At 52.3% G+C, this 25,793-nt stretch overlaps 1 protein-coding gene across 1 annotated transcript; it reads left to right on the forward strand.

The window, feature by feature from the left end:
* SNRNP200 (small nuclear ribonucleoprotein U5 subunit 200) lies at positions 1 to 25,172 on the forward strand. Its single transcript, XM_055400091.2, has 45 exons — positions 1 to 209; positions 738 to 901; positions 1,870 to 2,041; positions 2,897 to 3,089; positions 3,574 to 3,629; positions 4,761 to 4,859; positions 5,450 to 5,602; positions 5,708 to 5,807; positions 5,966 to 6,102; positions 6,682 to 6,765; positions 6,863 to 7,036; positions 7,337 to 7,474; positions 7,697 to 7,852; positions 8,547 to 8,717; positions 9,728 to 9,921; positions 10,137 to 10,260; positions 11,258 to 11,407; positions 11,640 to 11,750; positions 12,528 to 12,659; positions 12,824 to 13,012; positions 13,354 to 13,551; positions 14,189 to 14,341; positions 14,454 to 14,534; positions 14,797 to 14,880; positions 15,457 to 15,563; positions 15,711 to 15,829; positions 16,113 to 16,267; positions 16,389 to 16,578; positions 16,753 to 16,926; positions 17,876 to 18,036; positions 18,302 to 18,529; positions 18,858 to 19,049; positions 19,134 to 19,312; positions 19,448 to 19,599; positions 20,445 to 20,553; positions 21,270 to 21,378; positions 21,848 to 22,037; positions 22,135 to 22,299; positions 22,475 to 22,596; positions 22,877 to 23,020; positions 23,118 to 23,294; positions 23,651 to 23,811; positions 23,896 to 23,977; positions 24,608 to 24,700; positions 24,783 to 25,172. The coding sequence occupies exons 1-45, from the start codon at positions 165 to 167 to the stop codon at positions 24,924 to 24,926; spliced, it is 6,411 nt and encodes a 2,136-aa protein (XP_055256066.1). The 5' UTR covers positions 1 to 164; the 3' UTR covers positions 24,927 to 25,172.
* The last annotated feature ends 621 nt before the right edge of the window (positions 25,173 to 25,793 follow it).

Consider the following 25,793-nt stretch of genomic DNA (forward strand, 5'->3'; position numbering starts at 1 on the left):
AGCGGAAGGGAGCCCATCTAGCTTGCTCGCTCGCTCGCGCTCTCTCTCTCGGCCGCAGTGCGTCTCTCCTGCGTCGTTCCGGCACGGTGGTAGCGGAGATCGGCGACCGTTCGTAGCGTGTGGTCCGGGGAGCGGAGCTCTGAGACTCTTGAGCAGCCGCGGCCATGGCGGATGTAACCGCCCGTAGCCTGCAGTACGAGTACAAAGCGGTGCGTATGGGCTCGGCGGAGGGCTCTGGGCGGGGGAGTCCGATAGGGAGCGGGAGGCTGAGGAAGGGAGTTTTCAGTCTAAAGGTCTACGCGAGAACCGCGAAAGCAGAGGAGAAATCAGAACCCGGCGAAGGTGGGGGTACACGGCGATGTGAATAACCCCGCTGGTGATTGGGGCTCAGCTCTTACCGGGATGGGCTGAGAGCTCTGCTAGGATTGTTTGTCCCGGTCCCGTCAGCGCTCTTCCCGCCCCCTTCCATGTGTCATCCCCAACGTGCCCGACACTTTTCCCAGGTGGGAGTTATTATGAGCAGTGATAGAAGCAGTGATTGTTATATTGATTTGTTTGCCTTTTGCTCATGCGCGATTATACGATGCGCTTCTCAAGGAAAACATATTTTTATTCCGACTAGTGATTATAGACACTTAGTCGCTCCAATTCTTCCTTTGTTGTCAGCTGGTATCCCTGTGATATAGGAGTTGAGTCCAGCTTACCTCAGAGCTTCAATAATATTGTGGTCTTTTCAGAACTCGAATCTTGTCCTTCAAGCTGACCGCTCTCTCATTGACCGGACCCGCCGGGATGAACCCACAGGAGAAGTGCTATCCCTGGTTGGGAAGCTGGAGGGCACCCGGATGGGAGATAAGGCGCAACGAACCAAACCACAGATGCAAGAGGAAAGAAGAGCTAAGTGAGTATCAAAGGGAAAAAATGATTTTTCTTCAGATACAGAATCCATTTTCCCTTGGTGTTTGAGCAGTGGTTTTGCTGAATTGCTTGGTGCAAGATGAGCCATCAGTGGCATTAACACAACTCAGTGAAGGTAAAAACATAAGAGTTGAAAGATTCTTTGGCCTTAACAAGTGTACCTGAAGTGGAAAACAGCTTTTAGACCCTTTTCCAGCATGTATTTCTCATCCATAGAGAGATCTTAATCTTCTTCATGGTATTTTCAAGACTGTTGGTAAACTCTTGTCACAGTAACTCTGTTCTTCTATTACTAACTTTCCACTACTTTTGTTTGCTCTTGCCTGCTTTTTCTTTTGTTGTTATAGACTACCATTCGAGCATGAAAGGCCAATGTCTTGTTTTGCTTTTTAGTTGGTTTTTTACTTTGGGGAAGGGTGATATTTTTCCAGACTTTAAAGAATCATTGAACTTTATCTCATGGTTATCCTTCATACCTGATCATCATCTGTCTCATGATGAAGTCTCAAAAATTCATAGGTCCAGTTTTGATTAAGGCAGTTCTATTTGAGATGAGTTACATATCATTGGTCCTCCACTTTGTAGAGTATGACTTCTTTTCCAGGAATCAATGGCAGTAGATTCCTTTGGAGCTTCAGTTTTTTGGCTGGGAAAAGAAGGTGTGTCTGAGGGATGAAAGCTAGTCAGATCCAATCATGTAATGTTGTCATACGAAGTAGAAAGGGTTGTCTTCTTAAATGAACGGGGAGGATGTGTCGTGCAGCATGGGGTGCGTCTAGTGAGAGGGTGACGGGATCTCCTTGCTCTCCCTGTGCTTCCGTAAAGGGATCCTCCTGCGAGTGACCAGGGCACTGTGAATCATGAAGCTGAGAAGAGGAGGGTGGGCTTGCCTTAGTCTTACCATTAACAGGGCGGTTCTACCTGTTCAGTGCCATGCTATGTGTTTGTTAGGCGAAGAAAGCGTGATGAGGACCGCCACGACATCAACAAGATGAAGGGTTATACTCTGCTCTCGGAGGGCATTGATGAGATGGTGGGCATCATCTATAAACCCAAGACCAAGGAGACCCGGGAGACCTATGAAGTGCTGCTCAGTTTCATCCAGGCTGCCCTTGGGGACCAGGTGAGGCAGCCAGAGGGTGAAGCCACATTTTTTTGGAGAGGGAGGACGTCACAGCTAGAAGGCCCCAGAGGAACCTTGTTTGTGGATTTTCTTGTGTGGGCCATACCAATATGGCTGATGTTTACGTGAGGTAGCACTTTATGTGTGTTCACTCTTTCAGTCTCGTTAGCTCTGTGTCTAGGTGCTATTAATGCTCCTTTTCTATTTTTCAGGAGAGATGTGAGGCAAAGGATACTTAAGTAACTTTCCCAAGTCATGGAAGTAGAGTGTTTGGCAGAGCTAGGGTATGAGCCCAGGTAGTCTGTATCCGGAATCTGTGCTCTTAGGATTGTCCCTGATTAGATTAAGGCCCTCTGTGAGTCTCTGAGAGACTCTGGTGAGGTGGTTGCTGGAGGAGGTGAGGAGAAAGAATTACCAAAAGCTTGGCTGTCCAGGGCAGGACTGCTGAGTGCCTCTGTCATCTGGAGGAATGTGGCAGATGGCTGTGCAAGCTCTGTCTTTTAAAAAAAAAAATTATTTATTTTTTTTCTATATTGTATGGCTTGTGGGATCTTAGTTCCCCAGCCAGGGGTTGAACCCTTTCTCCCTGCAGTGGAAGTGTGGAGTCCCAGCCACTCAACCACCAGGGAAGTCCCCCTTCTTTTTTTGAATGTAGTCCTTTTTTGAAACAGAGGGGTCTCCCTTCAATTGTGTGACCCTTGGTGGCATTTTTAAATTAGCATTAGTGAAAATAATCAGAACCTGGTATGCAGGCTTTAAGAGACGCATGGCTGTCCACATCCTGTTGTTTTGTGAAGCCCATCAGTGATGTTCTTTGTCTGGGTCTCTTCTTTCTAAGTTTTTTTTTGCCTTCAGCCACGTGATATCCTTTGTGGGGCAGCAGATGAAGTTCTTGCTGTTTTAAAGAATGAAAAGCTTCGGGACAAGGAAAGGAGAAAGGAGATTGATTTGCTGCTGGGTCAGACCGATGATACCAGATACCATGTGCTAGTAAACTTGGGCAAAAAGATCACAGACTACGGTGGAGACAAGGAGATCCAGAATATGGGTAAGGAGCTCTTGGTGTCCAGACTGTGTTACCTGGCTTCTTGTTGACCCCTCAACATGATCTTCTAGCCTCAGTCATTAAAGCAGCTGAAAGATGCCTTAAAAGGGTCCCATATCCTATTTGGTGATTTTGGAGGAGTTATAATTGGTGGATACCAGAATCCTATTGACTTCAGCCACCACTTCTTACTCTGAGACCCTTTTATTGTATGGAACGTGGGAGAAAATTTGGACAGTGCCTGGATGGGGGTGGGGCGCAAGTGGTTGAGGAGGCAGAGCGGAGCTGTGTTGAAAGCTGGCAGGTTGGAGCAAGCCTCATGGTGGCACTGCAGAAGGCCCTCTATTGTTGATCACTTGTGAGTCTTTAGACCTTAGGTCTGTCCTGAGAAGAGGCACGTCTGGCAGTTAGGGAGGAAATCAGCTCCCAAGTGCCTCATTTCACTAACTGTTCCTTGTCGTCTTTTTCTAATCCTTCACTGTTTCAGACGACAACATTGATGAGACATATGGTGTGAATGTACAGTTCGAGTCTGATGAGGAGGTAAGTGATAAACAAACCCAGACTAGTCTTTTTTAAATTGTTATGGTGAGGGGACCACTTCTAGTGTAAAGAAGCTACCTAACTTAAGCCATATAATTTTTATGGTGTTGTACGGATGTCAAACTTGGGCATCACTAGTATTTTGCTGAGAAGTGGTTGTGGTTATCTTTTGATACTCTCAAGCAAATTTGAACTTAAATTAACTGTATGGTAATTGACGATAAACCAAGTGGATCAGCAAAAAGAAAAAAGTACAGTGTATTTCATTGCGGAACATGCTGTCACGTTTTAGTGCTTTTTCACCTCACTGTCTTAATTTTCTTCTTTTTAGTACTGCCAGTTTCAAAAGTGCACATTTGCCCAAAAACACGCCTGTATTTTGTGCATGGTTGTTTCAGTAACAGTTGCAGCAGCGACTGAGGTTTACCATCTAATTAGGATTTCTTGAATATAAATAAAAGTAGGAACCAGTGGAACACTTGAAAAAAATGTGCAGAGTTGCATTTGAATTCTCAGTGGGTGCGTTTGGCTCCTGATCATTAATGCTGACTTTGCAGTATCATAAACTAGGACAGGAAGAAGGGATTGCACAGGCGAGTCAGAGGAAAGAGCACTGACCTGGGAGCCAAGAGGGCTGAGTTTTGGTCTTGTATCTCAGGGAGGTCATTTTGCTTCAGTAACTCCATCTATCTGATGAGATGATTGAAACAGAAGACTGCTAAGCCCCCTCCTGCAATCGAGTTAGTAGGATTTTATGATTTCAAGTAGCAACAAATTAAAAGAATGCTTTGCTGAGAGCATTTGTTCTTAAATGCTTATTGTCAAGGACTTGCTTTTAACGTGACCCTGTGCTCGGCACACAGTACCATGTGAGTAGACAGCAGTGAGCAAGCGAAGCACGGTCTCCACACCCCAGTCACTGTGCTTTCCCGTGCGCGCCTCTGTGCTTCCTTCCATTAAGTGTGCTCTGAAGTGAGGCTGACCCTGCTTCACCAAGTAAGCTTGGTTTCGCCACAGACGCCGTTGCTCTAGCCCCGGAGCACGCTTTTAAGTGAGGCACAAGGGAGAGCTTCTTTGAGGATGCCAGGATCAGCTTCAGATCATGCGCTGGCGTTGGGGCTCTTTCCACAGGAAGGTGATGAGGATGTGTATGGGGAGGTTCGTGAGGAGGCATCTGATGATGACATGGAAGGGGATGAGGCCGTGGTGCGCTGCACCCTCTCGGCTAATGTGAGTACAGATCACTCTTGTTGTTGCCGCAGTGCAGGCTAATTCTGGGTGCAGCACTTTTTCCCGTACCTTGGTCCTTTTATGTAGTGTTTATTGAGCTACCCTTTTATAGGGTGAGCTGTAATGTATAGTGTCTTGATTTTCTCAAGATTTCAGTCACTCCCCCCCTGGTTTATTTTAATTAGATAATTGCTTTACAATATTGTATTAGTTTTTGCTATACAGTAGCATGAATCAGCTATGTGTGTCCATATGTCCCCTCCCTTGAGCCTTGCTCCCACCCTGCATCCCATCCCACCCCATCTAGGTCATCACAGAGCACAGAGCTGAACTCCCTGTGCTTGACAGCAGTGTCCCACTAGCTGTCTGTTTTACCATGTATCGTATATGTGTCAATGCACCCTGCTTCTTGGGTTGGTGTGCTTGTGAATTCAATATAGCAGAGTCCCCCTCCCATCCCGTGCTTGCCATCAGAAAGCCCTCAGAAGAGGGTAGGCTGTGAGTAGGCTGCAGAGCTTTGTTGCAGGACGATGAGAAAGCGCCTGGGGCAGAGGGCAACAGGGTGAGCTCAGTGCCTGGTTCCTTCCTAGCTTGTGGCCTCAGGGGAACTGATGAGTTCCAAGAAGAAGGATCTGCACCCTCGGGACATTGATGCCTTTTGGCTTCAGCGGCAACTCAGTCGCTTCTACGATGATGCCATTGTGTCACAGAAGAAGGCAGATGAGGTGCTGGAGATTTTGAAGGTGTGGCCAGGATGCTGTTCTTGTGTCCCGTGAAGCTTAGGAGGTGGGGCAGTGTAGGAAGCGGGCGGCTGAGGCCTTAATTGTGCTGTTTCCTTCTCTCTGCAGACGGCCAGCGACGACCGGGAGTGTGAGAACCAGCTGGTTCTGCTCCTTGGTTTCAACACTTTTGATTTTATCAAGGTGTTGCGGCAGCACAGGATGATGAGTGAGTAGAGTGTGGCCCCTTCTGTGTGTGTGTGTGTGAGAGAGAGAGATGGAGGTTGTGTTGCTTTCACAGCCTCACTTGTTTATTTTTCCTTCTACCCTGAGGTTGAAGGTTGTTTTTGTATCTCACCTTCCCTTTTTTCCTTTTGTTTTTGGCAGTTTTGTACTGTACCTTGCTGGCCAGTGCACAGAGTGAAGCTGAAAAGGAGAGGATCATGGGAAAGATGGAGGCTGACCCAGAGCTGTCCAAATTCCTCTACCAGCTGCACGAAACGGAGAAGGAGGATCTGATCCGGGTAAGGGCTGGGTGGTTTGTCTCTCCGATTGCTGAGTTAGAGTGTTCGCTTTAAAGAGACACCAGTTAGAAGATTACAGCATAAAGCCACATTCCTATTAAAGGAGGAAGTTGAAGAAGTGAAGTATTTCTCCAGATGCTCTTGAGTGTGGTCATCGGTACAGAATGGAGTCAGTGCCTTCACCCTGGTGTGGTTGAGAGACCGTTGACCCATTGCTGTCATCACCAGCACCTGGACCTTCCTCTGTTTGTTTACAATAAGTCGTGTCTGCTGACAGCACAGGAACACAACACCTGTTTGCTGAACACAGAACCCACGCTCTACCCCTCAGGGGTAGCCCTTGGTGCTGGGTGTTGAATGTTGACTTTTGAGACCTCTAGACTATGTGAGGTCCCTTGAAAGTGATTTGATACTGTCATTCTGGTCCCCGTGGCAGGTGTCTGAACATAAAGGGCCATCTGTCTGTTTCAGGACATGCTAGTCAGTACCTGTGAGTCAAGCTCAGCTAAGGGACTGAAAAGGACAAGAAGCTGGGGTGGTGATGAACTGTCGCTATTGTTTCTGTCTTCCCCTCCCCAGGAGGAGCGGTCCCGCAGAGAGCGAGTGCGTCAGTCCCGGATGGACACAGACCTGGAAACCATGGATCTGGACCAGGGTGGAGAGGTAGGGACCAGGGTCATGTCCAAGGCCATGGAGGGTGGAGACGCATTTGTGCAGCTGGCTCACTTCCTGTGCGTTCTTGTTCTTCACATGCTCCCAGGCACTGGCTCCGCGGCAGGTTCTGGACTTGGAGGACCTTGTATTTACCCAGGGGAGCCACTTTATGGCCAACAAACGCTGCCAGCTTCCTGACGGGTCTTTCCGGCGCCAGCGCAAGGGCTACGAAGAGGTGCACGTGCCTGCCCTGAAGCCCAAGCCCTTCGGCTCTGAAGAAGTGAGGGGATTGCTATTTTCAGTTTTCTGCTCACTTTGCCTCCCTTCTAGTTTGTGTTTCAGCCCATTCCACGTGGCCTTGTCTTGTAGATTTTACTTGTCTTGTAGGTTTATTCCAGAAGTGGAAGCTGCTGCCGGGTTTCCCATTTTGATTTTGAGCCCAGGGGACAGTATTGGTTTCTCTGGTCTGACCTTCAGAGGAGAGTTACACACAGAGCTTTCCAGGAAGTGTAATCTCGCAAAGCCACGGTCTGCTCAGGGATGTTGCTAATATAATGCACACGGCCTTTCTTTTTTCTAGCAACTTCTTCCAGTGGAGAAGCTGCCCAAGTATGCCCAGGCTGGCTTTGAGGGCTTCAAAACACTGAATCGGATCCAGAGTAAGCTCTACCGTGCCGCCCTGGAGACGGATGAAAATCTGCTGCTCTGTGCTCCTACAGTAAGCACTGTCCTGCCTGCCTTTTTCTTGTGCAGTGCGGTATATATTTTAGGTAGCAAGATTGTTCCTCTCCATCCCTACTCCTTAATTCTGTATCCTTTGGCAGAAGAGGTGTTAAATGGTAAGATGAAATTCCCCGGACACACTCTGATTTGGTGATAAGCCCTTGGAAGTTGGGGCAGTGAGTATACTAGGTACACAGGCCTCTTGTCCCTATCTCAGGGTGCCGGGAAGACCAACGTGGCCCTGATGTGTATGCTCCGAGAGATAGGGAAGCACATTAACATGGACGGCACCATCAACGTGGATGACTTCAAGATCATCTACATCGCCCCCATGCGGTCTCTGGTGCAGGAGATGGTGGGCAGTTTTGGAAAGGTAAGAAGGTAGAACTTCCTTCCAGAAGGTGTTGGGTGCAGCTCTCAAAGTCCTGGGGACAGCTCTGGTGCTTCTCGCCTAACATTCTTGCTGCATTTCCGGAACTCCTCATGTAGTATTTCTTTCTTCCTTCAAAGGTGGAGCTTGACCCATATAGAGTGTTTATGAAGTAAGAAAGTCCTGGGTCTATTTTGGGCTTTAACAAGGGTTTACTATTTTTTTAATCTTCCTCTTAGCCATTTTCTGCATTTGGTATCATTTGCATTATTGGAATATTTATGAAACACTCACATGAGTGCTTGGTAACAGACCTGATGTTACTCCAGGTCTATGTTCTGTAAGCTTCCATTTCCCCCTCTTGTGTATAGAGCTCCCAGAGAATCTTTTTATTATTTTACTAATTTTTATATTTTGGCCATGCTGTGTGGCATGTGGGATCTTAGTTCCCCGACCAGGATTGAACCTAGCCCCCCTGCAGTGGAACCACAGAGTCTAAACCACTGGACCGCTAGGGAAGTCCAGATTTGTTTTTGAAATAAGCGTTCATATCACTGATCTCATACACTTGATATTTCTCTGAAGGGCTGATGCCTGCCTCTTACACCCCGCACTCAGACTTCGCAGAGACTGTGGAGTCCAGCCCCCACCCCCACCCCCCAAGCGTTCTTGCCTGACGTCCCTTTCCTTCACCCAGCGCCTGGCCACATACGGCATCACTGTTGCGGAGCTGACTGGCGACCACCAGCTGTGTAAGGAGGAGATCAGCGCCACCCAGATCATCGTCTGCACCCCCGAGAAGTGGGACATCATTACCCGCAAGGGCGGGGAGCGCACCTACACCCAGCTCGTGCGGCTCGTCATCCTGGTGAGCAGGGCGTCCCTGTGGGGACGTGGAGACTGGCCAGCCAGGCCCTACTCTCCGTGTCCTCAATGCCTTTCCTCCAGCCGCTGGGCTCTGTAATGGCAGCTGTTATCGGCAGTGCTCTTAGTGCTGAGTGAGGGTTTGCACCAAGTGGAAACGCTTCCCAGGAGGGGCATGTGTCTGCCGTATCGTTCGTGGCTTTTTATGTCTGACATTTTGAAGTAAATGTAAACAGACAATTTAAAAAGCTGCTTGCGTATTCCCAGAACTAAAAGGACTTAATAAGTAATCCCTTCTCAGGGGGAATAAGTAGGAGTCAGGATACGGTGTTCTGAATACTCAGAAGCCCCCAGGGAGGAACGACAGTCTGAGAGTAGTTTCTTTAGGTTTTCCGGGGAAGCAGAAAGGAGACCTTGCATGTTGACTCTCTGGCCTTCAAGAAAAAGTAGGCCAACCCCTGCTTAGAGCCTGCTACTCAAAGTCTTGTTAGAAGTACAGAGTTCCTGGCCCCACTCCCACCTACTGAAATACAGTCTGCATTTTAATAAGGTCTCCATATGCTTTGAATGCTTGCTGAGATTTTGGATGCACTGCCTTAGGCTATGTGAATTCTTTATTTGATACATCATATTGTTTGCTCTTGGTAAAGATAACTGCTTAGAGGTGAAACTTAGTTTGATACAAATTTGGTTTCATCAGAAGCTTCATTTTTAGTAAAGAAGTTTATCTTTGAGGTAAGCTAGGAATTCATTTACCCCAAGTGTCAGATTTCCCTGACCGTAACGCATTGCTCCACTGAACTGGAGCAAAGCAGCTCATGCTCAGAGCATGTTTGCCGGGATGTTTCACAGTGAATACTGTCTCATCCTTTGCGGTTCCCTGGCTTGGGATCCCTTTTCTTGTCTTCTTCATTTGTAATAGTAGTTATGTACTTAGAAAACGGGACTACTCTCAGGAAAGGGGGCCTCATTTCTCTGGTCCCAAAGGTAATTTGCTGCGCTCCCATTCCTTAGGATGAGATCCATCTTCTCCACGATGACAGAGGTCCTGTCCTAGAAGCGTTGGTGGCCAGGGCCATCCGGAACATTGAAATGACCCAGGAGGATGTGCGCCTCATTGGCCTTAGCGCCACCCTCCCCAACTATGAAGATGTGGCTACCTTTCTACGTGTAGATCCTGCCAAGGGCCTCTTCTACTTTGACAACAGGTAAAAGAAGAGACGGGAAGAAGTTTAAGCAGGGTGACCTTCCTGATGTCTTCCTTCTTTGCCAAGGAGCTCTATTAGATTCGAGTTTTAGAATGGCCCTTGGTTTTGATGTGGTAGAAATCCTAAAAGAGGCCTATCACTCCCTGGCAGTGAAAAGGACTTTTTATTCAGTGCTTTGTACCAAAGTCTCATTGATTTGACTGTTGGACTTCTAGCTTCCGCCCAGTGCCTCTAGAACAGACATATGTGGGCATCACGGAGAAGAAAGCCATCAAGCGTTTCCAAATCATGAATGAAATTGTCTATGAGAAAATCATGGAACATGCTGGAAAAAATCAGGTCTGTCGTGGTTTTCTTGTCACTCCTGATCTCTTTGAATTTCTGACTTATTGATAGTTGGGCAGCACTATAGAGACAAAGCAAAGCAAATCGCCAGTTCCAGAGATGAAATGGGGGATTACTGCAGAGTCTGCTACCTTTGAATTTGAAAGGCTGTTAAAGGAATGCTGTCAGCAGCCTTACACTCATTTGACAACCTTAAAGAAGTGCGCTGGTTTCTTAGAAACTACCAACTAGCAAAACAGCCTTGAAGAAATAGATAAAACATGAATAGTCCTGTAATTATTAAAGAAACTGAATCTGTAATTATAAGATGCCCAGAAAAGGAATCCCCATGCACAGATAAGCAGTCTGTCTGTCTAGATTATCAAGGGTTCTTCCATGCAAGATTTGAGTGGCTTACACTAAAAATATTGTAAAAATAAAGATAAAAAAGGAAACTTAGTGAAAGGGCATTTTGCTGGATAGTGTGATGTAATTTTTAATTGAACACTGTGTATTTTGTCTCATGAAAAGAAGTATAAGGATTTAGAGGAAGAGACAAATCTTTTCTTAGCAAGAAAGACTTGGACGACTTTATTTCCTGCAAAATGGTGCTAGTTTTCTACTGAGACGTAGTCTCTAAGTCCACTTATATAGGCCAGTGCCTGGTATATGTCTTAACTGTTTAGAATCTCATCAGATACCTGAACACAAGATTTTTAATTGAGACTCTTGAATTTTCATCTATAGTATATTTAAACTTGCTGTTAAAGACAAAATGTTAGGAGTTAGTTGGGTTTCCTAGTAACAGGACCCTCACACTTGGTAGGTTTGTTCGCTTAGGGTCTTGAGGGCTCCATTAGGCTTCCAAGCCGTTACGCATTCCTGCCATCTCCCTCTTCAAGACCTCAGTTTCTGGCCTGCTGACGGTGCAGCCTCTGCTTCCTGCTGCCGATCCCCCGGGGCCGGGAGGTGGCTGTGGGAGCGGAGTCCCTCGACTGTGGCTTCCCTTCAGGTGCTGGTGTTTGTGCACTCCCGGAAGGAGACCGGGAAGACCGCCAGGGCCATCCGGGACATGTGCCTGGAGAAGGACACGCTGGGCTTGTTTCTGAGAGAGGGCTCGGCCTCCACAGAGGTCCTCCGCACGGAAGCCGAGCAGTGCAAGGTGAGGGGGACGGGCCCGGGGCCCCCGGTCCTCCCTGGTCGCTGGCTCAGTCCACGTCGGCCAGGCCATCCTCCAGGGCTTCCTGGCGGTGCTGTTTCGCGGGGCAGGTGTGACTGGCTCTGTCTCTGTGGACTGGGCGAGGGGCAGTGTCTTGGCTGAGGAGATTTGCTTCCTCTCCATAGAGTCCCCTCCGGCAGGCTCCCCTCCTCAACTGTTCTTTCCTTGCTCCCAGAACCTGGAGCTGAAGGACCTGCTGCCCTATGGCTTTGCTATCCATCACGCGGGCATGACCAGAGTTGACCGGACACTTGTCGAGGACCTCTTTGCTGATAAACACATCCAGGTGAGAGTGGGCAGAGCTCAGGCGGAGAGACTGGAAGCGCTGGGGACTGGGCTGCGTGCTCGTGCCTAGCACTTTGTAGTTTCTGACCCGGGCAGCCAGGTCAGAGGGCTGCGTTAGGTATGGTCAGCGTAACTTCACACTGCCTCTCCCAGCTCTTTCCGTCATACGAGAGGGAAGCTGAGGAAATTTAGGAAAGCGTCTGGGAAGAACAGCAAAGCCAGGATGTGGGTGACTCCAGATACTGTCACACAAGGCCCCATAAGGTCAGGACCTGTTCATTCCTTCTTAGGAGAGTCTGTATTTTTAATTGTCTAGTAACCTTGATTTGGACTTCTTTGGTGGCTCAGATGGTAAGGAATCCACCCACAACATGGGAGACCTGGGTTCAGTCCCTAGGTTGGGAAGATCCCCTGGTGGAGGGTGTGGCGACCCACTTCAGTATTCTTGCCTGGAGAATCCCATGGACAGAGGAGCCTGGTGGGCTGCAGTCCATGGGGTTGCAAAGAGTTGGATACGACTGAGAGACTAAGCACAACCTTGATTCAGATAGGTCTGCATTACTGCCTCTTAAATGTCTCTAGAGCCTTGAAATCTTGATTCTTGAAGAGATGAGGAACCCAAGGACTACTTTCATCTTTATTCTGATGTCTCATTGACAAGTACGGGACCCACCTCAGTCCTGCTAGAAGCCCTGAGGCCGGGTGCCTAGAGAAGCTGAGGATAGGTACCCTTGGTGGCAAGGTCTGTTTTTCTTATTGCCTTCCCTTGCCTCTGTAGGTTTTAGTTTCCACAGCAACCCTGGCTTGGGGTGTGAATCTCCCTGCCCACACCGTCATCATCAAAGGCACCCAGGTATACAGTCCGGAGAAGGGCCGCTGGACTGAACTAGGAGCGCTGGACATCCTGCAAGTATGGAGCTCCTGAGTTTTTTCTTGGTGGGGAAAGCATGCTGTGTATAAGATGCCAGCATACCCCAAAGGTGGCAGGTGGAGGGTGAGGTTCTGTGGTGTAGGAGTCTGGAGTCAGGAGCCGGAAGCTCTGAGCCGTGGTCTCGGGTTGCTGTCTCCGCGCAGATGCTGGGACGAGCGGGACGGCCGCAGTATGACACCAAGGGCGAAGGCATCCTCATCACCTCGCACGGGGAGCTGCAGTACTACCTGTCGCTGCTCAACCAGCAGCTCCCCATCGAGAGCCAGATGGTGTCCAAGCTGCCCGACATGCTCAACGCCGAGGTCGTGCTGGGGAACGTGCAGAACGCAAAGGTGGGCGGCCTCTGCCCTCAGCGCCTCTGGCCTTTGCCAGAGGGGCCAGGACGCCAGGAGTGCTGTGGTGTGGGCCATCGGCACCGGGGTCCTCCAGCCCCGGGCGCCACATCCTCTGTGTAACTGTGCTTTCAGGCTTCTCGGGTCTCTGGCTGACAGTTCCCCCTTGTTGCCAGAATCTCAGTAAGGACTATATTCTTAAATAACGAAATACCATGAACATTCATGAGTCAGTGTAAGGCATATTTTCATAGTTGGGAACTAATTCTGAAGTCCTCCATGGGAGCTTTTCATGTGGACATCAGTTCTGCATGCAGAGCCCCACGTTCTGTCTCTGATAGGATGCAGTGAACTGGCTGGGCTACGCCTACCTATACATCCGAATGCTTCGGTCCCCGACCCTCTATGGTATCTCTCATGATGACCTCAAGGGAGACCCACTGCTAGACCAGCGCCGATTGGATCTGGTTCATACCGCTGCCTTGATGCTGGATAAGAACAACCTAGTCAAGTATGACAAGAAGACGGGCAACTTCCAGGTGAGTGGGCCAAGGGCAGGAGGCACAGATCCCCACAAAAGTTGTAACCCCTGGAGACAGCCTTTCAAACGGCTTTCTTGATTGGAGGACTGCCTGTCTACTTGCCCTTTGCTTGGAATAGTGGAAAATCAGGCAGTATTGGACTGTGCCCTTTGAACTTAGACGCTTCTAGAGTGGTGTGCAACCTGATGGTGCCTCCTTTCTACATCTTGAGCTGTGGTGGCTGATTCAGCTCCCTTTTCTGGGTGGGCATCAGGTCACTGTAGGTCAGCTTATTGGGCCATCTTTCTTTAAAAATAAATAAATTTATTTGGCTGTGCCAGGTCTTAGCTGCAGCACGCAGGATCTTTGCTCTTCATTGCAGCATGTAGCATCTTTTGAGTTGTGGCGTGGGGGATCTTTTACCTGCGGTATGCAGGATCTAGTTCCCCGACCAGGGTTTGAACCTGGGCCCCCTGCATTGGGAGCTCAGGGTCTTAGCCACTGGACCACCAGGAAACCCCTGTGCCGTCTTTCTTCCCGCACGTGAGCCAGGCACTTGTATTGCTGTGAGTTCATTCTTAAGCATCTCTTGTCCACAGTGAGAGGTTACTGCTTGTTAGTGATTGGCCTTGAATTGAGTCTTCCTTCTTCGTAGGTGACAGAACTGGGCCGTATAGCCAGCCACTACTACATCACTAATGATACGGTGCAGACCTACAACCAGCTGCTAAAGCCGACCCTGAGCGAGATTGAGCTCTTCAGAGTCTTCTCGTTGTCCTCAGAGTTCAAGAACATCACTGTGAGAGAGGTTAGTCCACCCAGCATGTGGAAACCGGAAGCTGGTGCTTACCACCATGTTGCCGGATGGTTCTCTCCTTGATTGCTGGGCTTTTCCTTGACCTGCTTCCTGCTTATGGCAGGAGGAGAAGCTGGAGCTGCAGAAGTTGCTGGAGAGGGTGCCCATCCCCGTTAAGGAGAGCATTGAGGAGCCCAGTGCAAAGGTGAGCCCAGCTCCTCTCTGCTCGGGACAGAGTCAGGTGATTTTCCTCGTGTTCTGAAAGGTGAGCCTGGCGCTCGGGCTTGTGCTTAGTAGCCTGCCCCTCTCCCAGTCTCTGCGTCTTCCTCACATCTTCTCTGTGCGTGGAGTATCAGTTCCTAGTGTCTGTAGGTGAAGAGCTTTAGATCTTACCTGGCATGGAGGCCTGGAGCAGGAACGTTACTCACCTTGGATGGTTCAGTGATCGCCCTCCTTGCTTTTTCCAGATCAATGTGCTTCTCCAGGCTTTCATCTCGCAGCTGAAGCTGGAGGGCTTTGCACTGATGGCTGACATGGTCTATGTTACTCAGGTGAGGGTGGATTGTACCGCCCTGATACGTTACGATCCCGTGTGCTGTGTGTGTCTGGTAGGAAGGAGGCCGATACAAGCAAGGGAGAAGAAAGCTGAGCTGTGCCTCAGCTGGCTTGTTAGCTGCTGTGTGTATGGTGTGGATACTCTGTTTTGCTCATCTTGAGCTTTTGGGAAGGTGAGGCCATTAGAGAGATCTGGGAGGCTCCACATGTCTGCTTCTCTGCAGAGAAGCACTTCCCACTATAACTGCTGGGCTCCTAAATAAACCTAGAAATGACTAGCTACTCTGTCTTTTCCTCAGGGCAAGTCACTAGCACCTTTACCCTTGCTAGGATCCTAAATGCTAAATAGACCAAAAACTGTAAAGTCACACAGCGAACAGTTTGTTAAATACTGGACAGTGCGTTTGAGCCCCATTTCTGTCATGTCCCCAAGCTTCTCGGGGGGACTTGGGTTTTGAGTTGATGTGGCTGATTATATTAGAGCTCAAGGTGATTAAATTGTGTGTAGAGCGGCGTCATTAGGTCTGGGGACAGTGGGTACTTAACAGAGGAAATGCTTCCTCTTTCCCCAGTCGGCTGGCCGCTTGATGCGGGCCATCTTTGAAATTGTCCTGAACCGAGGCTGGGCGCAGCTTACAGACAAGACCCTGAACCTCTGCAAGATGATTGACAAACGCATGTGAGTGCCAGTGAGCTGGCAGCTGGTCCTGGGTTGGGGTCCTTGGGCTGAGGGCCTGGTGGGGAAGCCTTGGAGCACACCCCGATGTGTGACGCGTGCACTGGGTAGACATTGAGACCAAGAAGCTCCCCTGTCCTCCCTGGACAGGTGGCAGTCCATGTGTCCCCTGCGCCAGTTCCGGAAGCTCCCTGAGGAGGTCGTGAAGAAGATTGAGAAAAAGAACTTCCCCTTTGAGCGTCTGTACGACCTGAATCACAATGAGATAGGTGTGCGGGAAGCCGTCTTTGCCTCCTCAGCCGCACAGCTCAGATGTCTCCCTGCGCCCGCCTGCTTCCCTGTTCCCGGCCCTAAGCCCTGCGCTCGCGTGTCTTGTCCCATTACTTCTAGGCTCCTTGCCCTTGGTCTCAGAGCTTTGAATCCCCTGGGCCCCACTTAGTGGAGGGAAGAGCCCATGCCTGGAGTGGAACCCGCCCGTTTCCCTCAGAGCCGGCTTCGCCAGACTGTCCAGCAGGCTGGGCTGCAGCCGCATGCACCCTCGTGTCCTCACAGGCGAGCTCATCCGCATGCCCAAGATGGGGAAGACCATCCACAAGTACGTCCACCTCTTCCCCAAGCTGGAGCTGTCGGTGCACCTACAGCCAATCACGCGCTCCACCCTGAAGGTGGAGCTGACCATCACGCCCGACTTCCAGTGGGACGAGAAGGTCCGTCTGGGCGTGCCAGGGGTCAGGCCTCAGGGGCCTGGAGGCGAGCGGGGCGGGAAGGCTGAGTCCCCCTTGCCCGTCCCTCGGCTCATGTTCCCGTCCCTCGTGCTTGGGTGGGCAGGTCCATGGTTCGTCGGAGGCGTTCTGGATTCTTGTGGAGGACGTGGACAGTGAGGTGATTCTGCACCATGAGTACTTCCTGCTCAAGGCCAAGTATGCTCAGGACGAGCACCTCATCACGTTCTTCGTGCCCGTCTTTGAGCCGCTGCCCCCTCAGTACTTCATCCGTGTGGTGTCTGACCGCTGGCTCTGTGAGTGCACCTGCTCTGCGGGGTCCGTGGGGTCCCCGGGGCCAGGTTCCTCCTGGGGCTCTTAGACAAGATCTGGCCCCTTGTGCTGGGCTGGCCTTAGCTGGGGAGAGTGACACGCAAGCTGCCTTGGGATTCCCAGTGCGCTCACTGCCCTTCCCGTTTCTCTCCTGGCAGCTTGTGAGACCCAGCTGCCCGTCTCTTTCCGGCACCTGATCCTGCCAGAGAAGTACCCGCCCCCAACCGAGCTGCTGGACCTTCAGCCCTTGCCTGTGTCTGCTCTGAGAAACAGCGCCTTTGAGAGCCTCTACCAGGATAAATTTCCTTTCTTCAACCCCATCCAGACCCAGGGTAGGTGTTTGCATTTCCAGGCGGGCAGTTCCTTTGGGGACATTTAAAGGTCCCTTGGAGACAGGTAGGTTCTGCAGGAAGAGAGGGAGGGGGCGCCCAGGGACTTGGCCCTTGGTGTGGGACTTGGACTTGGTGTGGGAGCTCAGTGTCAACTGTGGGAGCAGCCAGGGCGTTTTCTGTCCTCAGCTGGCCTTGGTGACTGTTAGATTTGCTTCACGTCATTGCACGTCTCCCTGCAGAGGGTTGGTTGAGCGGGTCTTACGGTGCACGGCTGTTTCTCAGGCTTGGGAGATTCTAGTATCGAGCCGGAGTGGGGAGACTTTGCGGCCTCCTCCCCTTCACTGCTTGAAATGAGAGCTGTGTCCCCAGAGCACGCCCCGTGTTCCAGGCTCTCTGGGCTGGGTGCAGCCCGAGTGGTTCCCTCCCGCCACTGACGCTGTGCGTGGTTGCCCGTTGGGGGCGCTGGTGCCTCGGTCCTGTTCTGTGGGTGAGGAATGGAGGACCAGAGCGGCGCCCCAGCAGAGGCCCCAGTGCAGGGCGGGGCTTGGCTCTATCCAGTGTGAGGGCTGGGGTCCGATGTTTAGCTTCGCTCTGTATTAGCTGCTTCCCAGGGGACGTGGGCAGAGCTCGGGGGGCCGGAGGAGGGGAGCCGGGCCCCTCCAGTTTGGCACCCTGGTCGCTGAGAAGGCAGTGGAGAGGCGAGGAGGGAGCCCCGGCCTGCTTTGCTCCTGTGTTCGGCAGACCTCCAGGGGACCTGAGCTCCTTCTCGGGGTCTCTGTCCTCCTCGTGTTGGGAGGGGCAGGTGAGCGGGAGAGAAGGCGCAGGCCCGCCTGCAGCGGGGCACGTCCCCTCCCCTGCTGGCTGCCCCTCGGCACCGATGGGCGGGGTTTTCCCACACGGCCTCCGTCGAGCCTCCCTGGGGTCTCACTGCCTCTCTGTTGGTTCTCAGTGTTCAACACCGTGTACAACAGCGACGACAACGTGTTTGTGGGGGCCCCCACGGGCAGCGGGAAGACCATCTGCGCAGAGTTCGCCATTCTGCGGATGCTGCTGCAGAGCTCAGAGGGCCGCTGCGTCTACATCACCCCCATGGAGGCCCTGGCCGAACAGGTGCGTGCAGTCTGTGTTTTCCCAGAAGCCGTTCTCACCTCGAGTCCAGACTGAGGTTTTTCTGAGCCCTAAAGTTTGCAGAGCCAACTGGGGCCAGGCTTTACCTGCTGGGGGCCGTTTTTCTCAGTTTGCACTCTAAAGGAAAGCTCTCCAGTCACTTGGTATAGTCGGTTGAGATCTGAAGAGTGACAGGTCTGTGTTCAGCCTCTCGGGATTTTCTCCAAATGAATGAACCAATGCTGACACCCTGACGATTTTCTGCCAGGTGTACGTGGACTGGTACGAGAAGTTCCAGGACAGGCTCAGCAAGAAGGTGGTGCTCTTGACGGGGGAGACCAGCACAGACCTGAAGCTCCTGGGCAAAGGCAACATCATCATCAGCACGCCCGAGAAGTGGGACATCCTGTCCCGGCGGTGGAAGCAGCGCAAGAACGTGCAGAACATCAACCTCTTCGTGGTGGACGAGGTCCACCTCATCGGGGGCGAGAATGGGGTACGGCTGGCCTTGCCGCAGAGGCACGGTGCTGGGGTCCACAGCGTAGCCTTGGTCCTGGTCCTAATGTGTAGGCCACAGATGAGGGGCTGCTTCTGCCTGTCACCTTGTCTCAAGAGGAGGACCTGAGATTTTTTAGTAGGTTTTTTTGAGACCAGCGTAGCTTAGTGGAGACTGGCTGGGGAGAGGTGCACCCAGAGATGGGAGAGTCCCTGATCAGAAGGGAGAATTAGGAGATCCTCTCAAGGACGTTGGGCTGCCCACGGAGGCGCTCAGGGCCAAGGCCGGAGCGCCCAGGCCTGCAGTGATCAGTCGCCCCTCTCCGCAGCCTGTCCTGGAGGTCATCTGTTCCCGGATGCGCTACATCTCCTCCCAGATAGAGCGGCCCATCCGTATCGTGGCTCTCAGCTCCTCGCTCTCCAACGCAAAGGACGTGGCCCACTGGCTGGGCTGCAGTGCCACCTCCACCTTCAACTTCCACCCGAACGTGCGCCCTGTGCCCTTGGAGCTGCACATCCAGGTGGGGCCCACGCTTCTGGCTCCCGCGCGGCCCCACAGCCCAGCTTCCCTGGGCTCCTAACCTTCTCTCCCTCCCCGGTCTCAGGGCTTCAATATCAGCCACACGCAGACTCGCCTGCTGTCCATGGCCAAGCCTGTGTATCACGCCATCACCAAGCACTCGCCCAAGAAGCCTGTCATCGTCTTCGTGCCCTCCCGCAAGCAGACGCGCCTCACCGCCATCGACATCCTCACCACGTGCGCGGCCGACATCCAGCGCCAGAGGTGGGTGGCCCACCGCCAGGTGCTGTGTGTGCGGTGGAGCAGCCCCCACCTGGCTGGGTGCTGAGTGAGCACCCCCGGGAGGGGCTCTCGGGGGGTGACTGTGCTCCGGGCTGAGCCAGTGCTCCTGCTACCCAGGTTCCTGCACTGCACAGAGAAGGACCTGATCCCATACCTGGAGAAGCTGAGTGACAGCACGCTCAAGGAGACGCTACTGAACGGGGTGGGCTACCTGCACGAGGGGCTCAGCCCCCTGGAGCGGCGCCTGGTGGAGCAGCTCTTCAGCTCAGGTAGAGAGCAGGCCTTGAGGTGCAGAGTGAGACCAGCTCCAGGGGTCAGCGGGGTGTGGAGTACACTTTCTTGTGTGGGTGATGTTTCTCAGCAGCAGGCACGCTCGTCATTTTCATAATACTTCTCATCTTTTATTTGATCTCAGTGTCCTTGAGATGAAGGTGGAACAACCTACTTAGTAGAGGAGAAAGCAGGCAGGCATATAAAGTCGTGCTCTTTTAGAACCTGGGTATTTAGACCTGACCTTTGGCCTCTAGACCTAATTTTCCATGGATCCGGACTCGCAGGGTGCTTGGGCTTTAGAGATGGAGTCCATTCTGTGTGTCTCCCTTGGGTGGCTGTGTGCTTTTGTCTCTTGTTGACGTTAGGCATTTCGTGCAGAGTAGTATTTTGACAGTGCTTAGGGAGCTGCAGTGGCAATGCTCCTGCCAGAATTACTTACTGTCACTCTTTAACTCCTGAACCTGCCTGGTTTGGGGCACCCTCAGAGCTCGAATTTGCTACCATGGACTGGCCAGCCTGTGGCCGAGTTGGTATTAGCATGTTCCAGTCGGCACAGCCTGCCTGTCAGGCAGGAGTGTGAGCCTGACTTTCTCTCGGCTTGGGGGTCTGTTTCAGGATGACCTCGTTTCCTGCAGGGTAGCCCCCCCAGCAGAGCAGCAGTGACAGGCAGACCCTCCTGTAGTACCGCGTTAGCCTCAGTCATGAAACCTTGTCCCCGCCCAGCTTTGCACTGACTTCTGAAATGTGGAGCAGGGCAGGCTGCTGCTTGCCCCAGAGGCAGCGGATCCTGCCCCACCCAGGGAACCCTGTGCTCAGTGTCCTCCTTCCCTCTGCCACTCAGGGGCCATCCAGGTGGTGGTCGCTTCTCGGAGCCTCTGCTGGGGCATGAATGTGGCCGCTCACCTGGTGATCATCATGGACACCCAGTACTACAACGGCAAGATCCACGCGTGAGTCCAGTGTGCTGTGCATTAACGGGCCCCTCTCTCCTAAGATGAGACCCAGAAGGTCACTATTGTGAAGAAAAGGTGTTAGGGAAATAAATAGCTAGCTGAGATTCCACCCCAGCTAGGGTTTTATTTCTGCAGACTTATTTTTGATGCTTGAACCTACTTCTAGGTTTGGATTTTAGTGGGGTGGACTTGATCACTCATGAACTATATGGCTGTGAGGTTTGGGAGCCTGCCTTACATATCAAACGCTTTAATATGGAGTTATCTGGCTGTTGGCATTAGATGGGTTGACTTCCCAAGTGGCGCAGTGGTGACGAATCCACCTGCCAATGCAGGAGACACAGGTTTGATCCTGGGTTGGGAAGATCCCCTGGAAGAGGAAATGTTAGCCCACTCTAGTATTCTTGCCTGGGAAATTTCATGGACGGAGGGGCCTGGCGGGCTCTAGTCCATGGGGTCGCAAGGAGATGGACATGAGGGAACACACACACACACACTAGATGGATTAATATCTTTGGTTTACAAGACCCTGAGCAACAAAGTCATGATTCTTACACCTGAAAACTAACATGATGTATAGATAGGCTGTGACAGTAGGGCCCGAGCACACTCAGAGGCTTGCTGTGATTTTTCCATGTCTCCCTGTGTGTGCATCTTATTCTTCCACCTTCAGGGAGGCAGCGTCCTGAGTCCTCTTCTCCCTCCATCTCCAGGTACGTGGATTACCCCATCTACGACGTTCTGCAGATGGTGGGCCATGCCAACCGCCCCCTGCAGGATGATGAGGGGCGCTGCGTCATCATGTGCCAGGGCTCCAAGAAGGTTAGCCCTGGCCTCTTGCGCGGTCTTCCGAGCCTGGGCCTCAGACCAGATTCTTTAATCTCTCTCTCCATAGGTGTCTTTGCTTACTTTCCTGTATTCTCTCTGTCTTCTTTTCCGCGTTGCTTTTGTAACCAGCCTTTCCCTGCGTAGAATTTTGTAGCCTTTGATTTTTGCCACTGCTGTTGACTCTGTGTGCTGAGAGCTTAGCCCTCTGGCTGGGTCTGTCTTCCTCGTGCCCTGCTCAGCCGGTGGGGCTCGGTGTACCTTGCTCTGCGGTAGAGGTGTCCAGTGATGCCGGGAACAGGCACACACCCCACTGTCCAGATCCAGACCCTGTCTGCGCAGCTGGGTCCTTCCAGCTGTGTGAGCCGTGCCTGTTGCACAGCGGCCCTGTTTGCCCTTGGCCTTTCTTTGTGACTGTACTGTAATTGACTGTGGACTGTAACGTCACTGACATTCTTTCCCATAGGATTTCTTCAAGAAGTTCTTATATGAGCCTTTGCCGGTGGAGTCTCACCTGGACCACTGTATGCACGACCACTTCAACGCCGAGATCGTCACCAAGACCATCGAGAACAAGCAGGACGCCGTGGACTACCTCACCTGGACCTTCCTGTACCGCCGCATGACGCAGAACCCCAATTACTACAACCTGCAGGGTCGGTGGCGGTGCTGCACGTGCCACCCGCCGGCGGGCGGCTCAGCCCTCGGTCGCCGTCCCCCTGCGGCAGCCCCGCTCACTGCTTACCTTCACAGGCATCTCCCATCGCCACCTGTCTGACCACCTGTCGGAGCTCGTGGAGCAGACCCTGAGTGACCTGGAGCAGTCCAAGTGCATCAGCGTCGAGGATGAGATGGATGTGGCGCCCCTGAACCTGGGCATGATCGCCGCCTACTATTACATCAACTACACCACCATTGGTGAGGGCCGGCGGGGCCTGCCGCCGCGGGGAACGACTCGGCAAGGCTTCCAGGGGCTCGTGTGCTTGTCAGAGGGACGCATTGCAGGGTGGCGCTGGGCTAGCCCAGCAGTTAACTCTCTGCTCCTCCTCTGCCTGCTTTGACCCCTCCAAATGTCCTTTCCTTCCTCTCTCAGAGCTCTTCAGCATGTCCCTGAATGCCAAGACCAAGGTGCGAGGGCTCATCGAGATCATCTCCAACGCGGCCGAGTATGAGAACATCCCCATCCGGCACCATGAAGACAACCTCCTGCGGCAGGTGAGCACATCTTGCCTTCTGGAGCATGTCTTCCGAGCCGGGTGAAACTCGGCCCCCATGCCCATGCATAGGATCCCGCTGTCAGGTCAGGAAAACACCCACTCCTCCGCCCCCAGGCTCACTCACACACTCACATACATCTCAACCCCCACCGCCCACAGCCACCATCTACCCCAAGTTTGGATTGGTCATGGGCCTGGGACAGGTAGTGCTTTGGGCCTGAGTGTGGGTCTCAGGCAGGGTCACCTGTTCACCAACAGCTCTTTCTTCCACTTTCCAGCTGGCCCAGAAGGTCCCCCACAAGCTGAATAACCCTAAGTTCAACGACCCGCATGTCAAGACCAACCTGCTTCTGCAGGCTCACCTGTCCCGCATGCAGCTGAGTGCTGAGCTGCAGTCGGATACAGAGGAGATCCTTAGCAAGGTATGGAGACTGGGCGTCGGGGGCACGGAGGCCTGAGTGTGGCCTGTGAGGCAGCAGTGCCCACTCCGTCTGCTCATGCTCTTCTGTCCCTCTTCAGGCCATCCGGCTCATCCAGGCCTGTGTGGACGTCCTCTCTAGCAACGGGTGGCTCAGCCCGGCCCTGGCGGCCATGGAGCTGGCCCAGATGGTCACCCAAGCCATGTGGTCCAAGGACTCCTATCTGAAACAGCTGCCACACTTCACCTCCGAGCACATCAAACGTTGCGCAGACAAGGTGAGCTGGGCCTGCATCGGAGTGTTGGGTGGCCAAGTCTGGAGGCCGGGTGTCCTGCGTTGGGGTTGGTTGTGGGAGGGGAGATGTCTTGTTTCGGCTTCTCTAAAGGTGTTACCCAAGAAGGCCCCAGGGAGCCTGACTCTTGTGAGCTGTGTTCTTGGGATGATCTGATAGCACAGGAATAAAAATGGCCACTCTGTGGAGCCAGTGGACTCTCCATTGGCTGGAGTCTGGGCTGGCGTCACTGGGGAGGGAAGTTTAGAGCACTAACGGAGTCACCTGGCTGAGGATGAATCGCCGGAGTGTTTTCTCTGCATCTGCCTTCTCCTTCCCTGACCTCTCTGATGCCCGCCCAGGGGGTGGAGAGTGTTTTCGACATCATGGAAATGGAGGACGAAGAGCGCAATGCCTTGCTCCAGCTGTCGGACAGCCAGATCGCGGACGTGGCCCGCTTCTGTAACCGCTACCCCAACATCGAGCTGTCCTACGAGGTGGTGGACAAGGATGCCATCCGCAGGTGAGCCACACGGGCCAGGTGCGCCGCCCCAGGCCAGCCCCCAGCGGGCACCGCTGTGACAGCACCCTGGATGTCTCCCCACAGTGGCGGGCCAGTCGTCGTGCTGGTGCAGCTGGAGCGGGAGGAGGAAGTCACGGGTCCAGTGATCGCACCTCTCTTCCCGCAGGTACGTGCTGGGACTGGCCTCCTGGGGTCCCCTCAAGGCCCTGCCCACTGTCTAGGGTCTGTGCTGCAAGGGCACATAGTCATCAGCGGGGGGAAGTCTAGAGCAATGACGATGTCACAAGGCTGGGGATTAATTTGGGGGCTGTAAGTGCTTTTTGTGGAAGTCTGTAGTTTTTTTGCTTTAAGGCAATTTAGGTGACTGGTTGCTGAGGGAAGTCCTGGCAGAAGGCCTACATTGGATCCGCTCTGCTGGCAGGCTCACCCCCATGTTAACATGTTTTGGTCCTCTGGCATGTCTGCCTTTTACCTAAAAGGGTCTCTGAGGAACTCAAAGCTGCCAGCCTCAAAGACTAGATATCTGATAGTGGAGTCTTGGATCTAGTGTCAGGCACTAAGTGGGAGAAGGTTCTCTGGGACAAGGAAGTGAGCCAGAACCAACAAATGAGTTCACCTGTCTACTGAAAATTTGAGTTCACACGAGAAACCTTAGTTTAAAATCCTGTGTTCGATTATCTTTTGGTATGAAAATTTTGAAAGCTTGCTTTCTGTTTTCCTGTTTTTGTAACTTTTTGCCTGGTGTCACAGCCCTCCAGTTTTACACACTGACTTTGTTGGGTTTTGGTTACTACAGAAACGTGAAGAGGGCTGGTGGGTGGTGATTGGAGACGCCAAGTCCAACAGTCTCATCTCCATCAAGAGGCTGACCCTGCAACAGAAGGCCAAGGTGAGTGTGTCCGCTGGCCCCAGTGGGTTGTGAGAGGGGGCAGGTATCTGAGCGGACCCTGAATTGTGCTTGCTCTCTCCAGGTGAAACTCGACTTTGTGGCCCCGGCCACTGGCGCCCACAACTACACCCTGTACTTCATGAGTGACGCTTACATGGGATGTGACCAGGAGTACAAATTCAGCGTGGATGTGAAAGAAGCCGAGACAGACAGTGACTCGGATTGAGTCTAGAGGCATTCACTCTTGCACAGAGGAGAGCTGAACCTGAGTTAGGGACGTGTCCAGTGTATGGGACCTCAGTGGTGGTCCTGGTCCCACCCCACCCTGCCGCGTTCCCCCGGCTCCCTTGCCATGCACACACTGGCTCTAGTGTCCGTAGGCATCGAGCGCAAACTGTGTACAGCATTTTGAGGCGTGTTTTTTGCAGTTCCTTTTGAGTCACATGTTCTAATAAAATGACTTGTGGAGAAACCATGTGTCTTTGCAGTGATTCCACATTAAAAGTTTCCTTTCCCCAGTCGAAGGATTGGTTCTTCAGCCAGTGAGCTTGGTTACAGTGAACGCTAGTGCTAGAGGCCGAGGCTGCTCTTCAGCCAGGCTGCACCCGTTCAGCCAGCACAGGGGGCAGTGGTGGTGCCCTGTCCTCAGTCAGGACTGTGCCTGTGGGCCCTTCTGTGTTGGCATCGCTGCGGAGCTAACATTGAACTTTGGTGGAAACCAACAGGTTAGCACTTTCTCAAGATCTGCAGTGTCCCCTCCCATAAGGAGGCAGTGCCACCTGGGTGCTTAAAGCAGTTGCAAGATTCAGATCTATAAATTTTCTTCTCAGATTCTTGCCTTCTGTTGTTTTCTGGGAATACTGTTGTGTGTGTGTTAAGTCGTGTCTGACTCCTTGTGATCCCATGGACTGTAGCTCTCCAGGCTCCTCTGTCCATGAAATTCTCCAGGCAAGAACACTGGAGTGGGTAGCCATTTCCTCCAACCCAGGGGTCAAACCCACATTTTCTGCATTGGCAGGTGTATTCTTTACCACTGAGCCACCTGAGAAGCCCCTTTTTAGGAATAAATGTGCATAAAACTGGAAGATGATTC

The sequence above is a fragment of the Moschus berezovskii genome, chromosome 11 (assembly GCF_049115385.1).
Source record: "Moschus berezovskii isolate FMDL1 chromosome 11, NW_MosBer_1.0, whole genome shotgun sequence".
NCBI classification, from domain to species: domain Eukaryota; kingdom Metazoa; phylum Chordata; class Mammalia; order Artiodactyla; family Moschidae; genus Moschus; species Moschus berezovskii.